This window comes from Octopus bimaculoides, chromosome 2, assembly GCF_001194135.2.
Source record: "Octopus bimaculoides isolate UCB-OBI-ISO-001 chromosome 2, ASM119413v2, whole genome shotgun sequence".
NCBI classification, from domain to species: domain Eukaryota; kingdom Metazoa; phylum Mollusca; class Cephalopoda; order Octopoda; family Octopodidae; genus Octopus; species Octopus bimaculoides.
The window spans coordinates 179,607,940-179,614,948 of record NC_068982.1 but is presented as its reverse complement, the minus strand read 5'-3'; the positions used below and the strand labels follow the sequence as shown (position 1 = coordinate 179,614,948).

The following is a 7,009-nucleotide window of genomic DNA, read 5'->3' as shown; positions in this document are numbered from 1 at the left end:
TATATATATATATATATATATATCGAGAGAGAGAGAGAGAGAGAGAGAGAGAGAGAGAGAGACAGAGACAGACAGTCAGAAACAGAGATAGAGAGACAGAAATAGAAAGAGACAGGGAGATGGGGCTAGAAAGAATGCGCTAAGTATTTGTGAGCAAGATTCCGCAGGTCATCAATGGAAAAGTGCCGAACTTACGCATCATCCGCCAAATTTTAACTTTGGCATTACTCTTTTAAGCTTATCGATAGACATCAACGTAAAAAATTCCAATCTACTGGAAATGAAGTCGCACGCCATTTTTGGTGTCTCTCTAGCTGCTCACCAAAGTCACTTAGATTTTGTCAGCTTCTTGAAAGGGGCCAAGCCCTTTGTGTTCCGGATTGGGAAAGAGCTGGAATATTCTGTCAAAGATGTGTTATCCGTGGTCAAGAGCATGAAACATTCTCAAAAGTCAGACGCTTTCAGCATGATAGAGTCCGCATAGCAAGTCCAGAACCTCAATGACAACTGCAACGTATCGATGGGGGTCATCACAGAACAGCTCAAGGTGGTGAAGACTGCTACCAGACGTTTTACACAAACACATCAGGTACAAGTTCTCCTTGGTGAGGAGCAGATAGTTCCTGGCCTACAAGATCCAGAAATGCCTTGTGATCATGTGGCGCCAGCATCATGTTGGTCCTCACGGTCCTGACGCAATCATCCCCGACTGTTATATCTGGGGTATCATCGGAGACAGCGCAATGACCCAGTGGTTAGGGCAGCAGACTCGCGGTCATAGGATCGCGGTCATAGGATCGCGGTCATAAGATCGCGGTTTCGATTCCCAGACCGGGCGTTGTGAGTGTTTATTGAGCGAAAACACCTAAAAGCTCCACGAGGCTCCAGCACGGGATGCTGGCGAACCCTGCTGTACTCTTTCACCACAACTTTCTCTCACTCTTACTTCCTGTTTCTGTTGTGCCTGTAATTCAAAGGGTCAGCCTTGTCACATTGTGTCATGCTGAATATCCCCGAGAATTACGTTAAGGGTACACGTGTCTGTGGAGTGCTCAGCCACTTGCACGTTAATTTCACGAGCAGGCTGTTCCGTTGATCAGATCAACTGGAACACTCGACGTCGTAAGCGACGGAGTGCCAACAACAACAATCATTGGAGACAGGAACTTCTAGTGGCTCCACGGTACCAAGGACTTGTTGGGTCTAATGTTTGGGTGTGGAGGTTTCCTGATGCGGGCTTGCATTTGCTTCCGTGACCGAAATGGGATTTAGGACGGTATCTATCTTTCTCATTGTCTTTTGTTTCCGGTTGTCTGGTGGCTTTGTACATGTTTTTGTGTATTATACCACGTATATAAAATATGTTCACACGTTTAGAATAAATATAGATATGAGGTAAACTTAACACCGTGTGCTTTTAGTTAAGTAGTAATGTTCCTTCTCGAGTCATAGACTGAAAGAGCCGGTTTCCCGGTTTCCATGGTGCATATATTCCCCTTATGGACGAGACGCTGGTCCATCGTATCGTTCTATCTTTCCTTGCTCTTATTGACTTTCCTTGACTCATTTATACTTTGCCTCTGAAAATACATAAACTCTTCTGGCTACAGCTCATCATGATACTGTCACTGTTTCTCTTTGAGAATACACCAGAATATTTTCCTCTCACCAGTCCACGTTGGATTTAATATCAGGAATGACAGAGAATGAAGAAAAGAAATTAGGGACATTGATTACTATTTCTTTGAAGTAATTTAAGAAGGAATGGAACCTGAGTTATGGAGTACGAATTAACAAGAGCATTTCATTCTACATGAAACTCTTAGTAGTCAGCACAAAGGGGAGAAATTGTTGGGTGGTTTAACATGAAGATATGAATATCTTATCCAGCAGAGGAAATATATTATGGAGAGAGAAAGAGAGAGGGAGAAAGGGAGGGAGAGAAGAAAAAAGAGAAAGAGATTATAATATAAACTCATGTTAATAAATAAGTTCTCTGATAAGATATTTAGCTAATTTCTGTAGTGCGATAAATGGAATAACTATCGAAGAGAGCTAATAGGATTTATCAGGTTTTATCACAATAAATATCTGACACAAAGGAACCTCCATGTTTTCTGGCCCGTTCCATTTAACATCAGATCCTTCTTTTCAACAATATTTACAAAATTCTGTCTGATAAATCTCTCAGTGGATGTACAGTTTAGTGAACTGTCTCATAATGCTGGTATTCTGAAATCAGATCAGCCAAATTGGATCCAGCTTCAGTGAATTCCATTTCTTCCATTCCTTCTCCAGTATACCAATGCAAGAATGCGCGTCTTCGTAACATTGTATCATATTGCTCCATGATTCTCTTAAAAAGGGCTTGAATACTTGTAGAGTTACCAATAAAGGTTGCTGACATCTTAAGTCCTCGTGGCGGTATGTCACACACAGCAGTTTTAACGTTATCCGGAATCCACTCAACAAAGTATGTACTGTTCTTATTTTGAATGTTAAACATCTGCTCATCTACTTCCTTCATCGATAACCTTCCACGGAAGATACAAGCTGCACATAGATATCGACCGTCTAGCGGGTTAGCTGCAACCATCATATTTTTGGCGTCAAACATTTGTTGCGACAATTCTGGGACTGTCATTGCACGATATGGTTGTATACTGCGTGCTGTTAAAGGAGCGAACCCCGGAATAAAGAAATGGAGACGAGGAAATGGGATCATGTTAACTCCTAGCTTTCGAAGGTCAGCGTTTAATTGACCTGGGAATCGAAAACATGTTGTCATCCCAGACATTGTCGTTGATATTAAGTGATTTAGATCTTCTAAACTAGGTTGCGACAGTTTCAATGTGCGATGGCAGATATTAAAAAGTGCCTCGTTGTCAAAGCACATTGTTTCATTAGAATTATCCACCAGCGTGTTTATCGATAGTACAGCATTGTAAGGTTCTACAACAGTTTCGGAGACCTTCGGTGACGGTATAACAGTGAAGTTGAGATTAATACGATCTGAAAATTCTTCTTTTATTTTACTCATTAATAAGGCTCCTAGACCACCGCCTGAGCCGCCACCAATGGAATGAGTCAGTTGAAATCCTTGAATACAATCACAACCTTCAGCTTCTTTTCGTACAATATCATACACAGTATCACAAAGCTCAGCGCCTTCAGTAAAATATCCTTTGGCCCAATTATTTGATGCGCTACCTTGACCAAAAACAAAATTATCTGGTCGAAATAATTGTCCAAAAGGAGATCCTCTTATTGAATCTAATACTGCAGGCTCTAAATCCACTAAAATAGCCCTTGGTACGTATTTCCCCATTCGTGCCTCATTGAAATAAACGTTGATTCTTTCTATCTGAAGATCTGAATCTCCGTTAAACCTTCCTAGAGGATCAATTCCATGCTCGTCCGAAATATATTCCCAGAACCTCTCTCCAATGCGGTTTCCACATTGTCCGATCTGTATATGAACAATTTCTCTCATATTATTCCTGTATAAGGTTCGAAAAAAAAAAAAAAGGAAAAAATCCGTATCTTATTTTAGACTGGATTTTTAGAGACAACAAAATTGGAGAGAAGTGATAGAAATTATGGTTAGAATATTTTCCAATAAAATTCTTACGTTTTACGTTGTCATTATGACGTCAATGGTAGACCAAAAAAAAAAATCCTTTACACTAATTTTTGCGACATTATTTTTCCTTCTTTCAGCGTGAGAAAATTATCTTAACCAGTTCCATTTCAATTCGTAAGCATTGTCCACCTACAACTTTAATTTAGTCATTGTTCATTACTAACGACCTATGAATATTAATAGTCTTCAACAAAATTTCAGCAACTGATAAGGCATAATAAATATTTAGAGGACAGAATTTCTGTTTATTTTAAAGTAAAGGTTGTATACTACTGGTTTCGGTGAAGGTGATATAAGTTCAGTAAGCTAAATGGAACAAAGTCAGCAATTTCTGGGGAAGGGTTAAGTCGATCACATCAACCTCAGTACTTAACTGGTATTTATTTTATCGACCCCGAAAGGATGAAAGAGTAAATGGATCCCGGTGAAATTTGAACTCAAAACGTAAAGACGAACGAAATGCTAATCAAGATTTTGCCCAGTGTGCTAACGACTCTGCCAGCTCGCCACCTTAAACGTTCCATCGACAAAGAAAAGACAACGTGGTGATAATTAAGTGCTTATGATTTATTTGTGTACGAAACTTGTTATTGTTGTTGTTGTTGCTGTTGTTGCTGTTGTTGTTGTTGTTGCTGTTGTTGTTGTTGTTGCTGTTGTTGTTGTTGTTGTTGTGTAACTGTTGTGTCGACGACCCCAGGCGAAGAAGTAGGATCTCCCAAGACATATAAATAGAGGTAGTCTGGCCGTGGTAGGTGTGTTGAGTAGCAGTTGTTTAGCGGTTGAGTAGAGATCATCCGAAGGTGCTAGATAGCAGTAGCTTGAGACATAACAGTAACCTACAGGTAACTCAGACTGAGCAGACTTTTTGATCAATGATGTGACCTTGTCAACGACCAAAAGACAAGAGACGTTGATTCTCTTGTCTTTTTGTATTCTAATATGGTGTTTTTTTTTAAACAGTTGCGTGATTTGGAGTCGATTTAGTTACTCTTTTTAGTGCGTTGATCGACTTTATAGATGCTGTCTTGTTAATGAGTGAAGGGTATAACGTAGTGACGAGGGAGAAGCGTAGTCGAGGAGTGACAGGAATATAGTATGTTGATGCGTGTTGTTAAGTAAATGGAGTAACGTTATGGGAAATGAAAAGTGGGGTGTTACTGAGTGAAGGCTGTAATGCGTTTGTATATGTTTGCTAGTGATTGAGATAACGTGAAAGGGAAGAACAACTTTTGTAAGTTACATTTCTGGAGTGCAACGAGAATATTGTTTTCAAATAAAAAGATATACATAAATAAAATAAAATATTATTTATGTATCAAAACACTTCTTTAAAAATAAATTGGTGTGCCTTGTAGCATAAAGAAATGTTTTTAGCCGTGTTCAATAATATCATGGTGAACCTTTTAGACAGAGCATCTTATGCTATATTAACATGACTTTTTACAAGCTGTGTTGCAATAATCTGCACTAATATTTTTGTGAACATCGATCATTTAGTGTTAGCTACTGGAAATAGCCGAAATCCGGCTATAAATGACTGCTAATATATCATACATCATAAGAAATATTGTTCCACGCTGAAAATAGGCTTCAAATGTTGCCTAAATCGATTGTAAAACTTTCTTCCTGATTTAACAGTTTAATATCACAACTTTCGTTTGCGTTTAGCTTCGTAATGTTAATGACGAACGAGATGTTGATACCTAATTGCGGCGCCAATGCAAGTTCTAAGTAAAACAGCAGAAATTCAATTTTAAGATCAAACGTATCAAATCCCAAGGGAAACTAACCATGCAGGTCTATATTCATAGTTTCCTTGTCTCAAAAAATTATTGTATATCGAAAGATATCTATAGGAACCAATGTGGATATATGTAAATTGTGGTTAATTTATAAGTTTTTAAATTATGTTTAAAAGTCACTTTTTATTATAAGTCAGCTCTTTATAAGCTAAATACTGAGACGTCATGGTACCCAGTTGCATTGTTGCAAGTCTTTTATCAAATTAGATTCTAATTTATTCATTTAATTCAGTAAGTATGTGGTTACCATGTATAGCTGCTAAAGACTGCTATATTACCATAAATGATTAAATTGCTATTATTCTCGAGCTACGTATAATATTGGTTAGAAATTTATGTACACGGCCCGCAGTTTCAGGGGAGGGGGTAAGTTGATTACACCGACCCCAATGTTCAGCTTATACTGATCTTATCAATCCCGAATGGATGAAAGGAAAGTGGACCTCGACGGAATTTAAACTCAGAACGTACAGATGGATGAAATAGTTGAACATTTTGCCCGGCACGCTACCGATTCTACCAGCTCGCCGCCTTATGAGCTATGTATGATACTGATAAGAAATTTTGGCACAGAGCCAGCAATTTCAAGTAAGTGGATAAGTCGATTACACTGACCCCAGTCCTCGACTGGTACTAATTTTATCGATCCTGAATGATGACAGGCAAAGTGAACCTCGACAGAATTTGATCTCAGAACGACAGAATTTGAACTCGGACGAAATGCCGCTAAGTATTTTGCCCAGCGCGCTAACGATTCTGCCAAATCTCCTCCTTGTGAGCTACATATGATATTAAAAGTTATAGCGTTGGTTTTAAATGCCTATTAATGAAAAAAGAAATGCTGATGGTAAAGATCAATGCATCGACTTCACCCAGGATCTGAGATTAAACAATAACAAAAATAACCAATGTAGTCATTAACTATATCCTAGTATCTACACGGATAATTAAAACTTTTATCTCACACTGCACTGAAGCGAAAGTATAGAATAATCTTACAGTCCCTCAATGCTAAACTACTTCTGTGTCAACAAGAAACTATTACTATAAGTTAACTAAAACAACTTCACCGATCTGTTGAAATATCAAGTAGCTTGTCTTTTTTGGATTCTTCCGGAAGAAATAACCAAAAACAGCTATAGACTATATTCAACTGCCATCGAATATACTTGAAGAAATAAAGAAACAGTTAAAAAAAAAGCAAGTTTATATCCTGCAAGTCCTCTTATATCGATAGTTGCTTCAATATCGTCTAAGAAAACATAAGTGTACACTATGCGTGTCTAATGTATATTTCCATTTCTTAAGCAGCTAATCCTGTATGGAGATATGCACAAACACATACATACATACATACATAAATACATGCACACAAGCATTTACACACACATGCGTACATAGATGCATTCACACAAGCATACCTTATACACACATACACACACACTCACACGCCTAGACATATACATCAGAGCATAGAAGAGACTTTACATACAGTCAGCTATAAGTTCATGTTACACATCACGCAACACACACACACACAAGTATATTTGTGTATATATATATA

The 7,009-nt window shown here is 38.2% G+C and overlaps 2 protein-coding genes across 4 annotated transcripts in view; one reads left to right on the top strand and one right to left on the bottom strand.

Moving 5' to 3' along the window:
* LOC106880780 (CUGBP Elav-like family member 1-A) overlaps positions 1-7,009 on the top strand; it is a 231,347-nt gene that overhangs the window by 211,163 nt on the left and 13,175 nt on the right. The gene's annotated exons all lie outside the window — the stretch shown is intronic.
* LOC106880781 (tubulin beta-1 chain) lies at positions 2,060-3,620 on the bottom strand. Its single transcript, XM_014930898.2, has one exon. The coding sequence runs from the start codon at positions 3,491-3,493 to the stop codon at positions 2,204-2,206; it is 1,290 nt and encodes a 429-aa protein (XP_014786384.1). The 5' UTR covers positions 3,494-3,620; the 3' UTR covers positions 2,060-2,203.

Coding starts and splice junctions, on each gene's coding strand:
- LOC106880781 (XM_014930898.2), bottom strand. CDS start 3,493: ATGAGAGAAATTGTTCATATACAGATCGGACAATGTGGAAACCGCATT.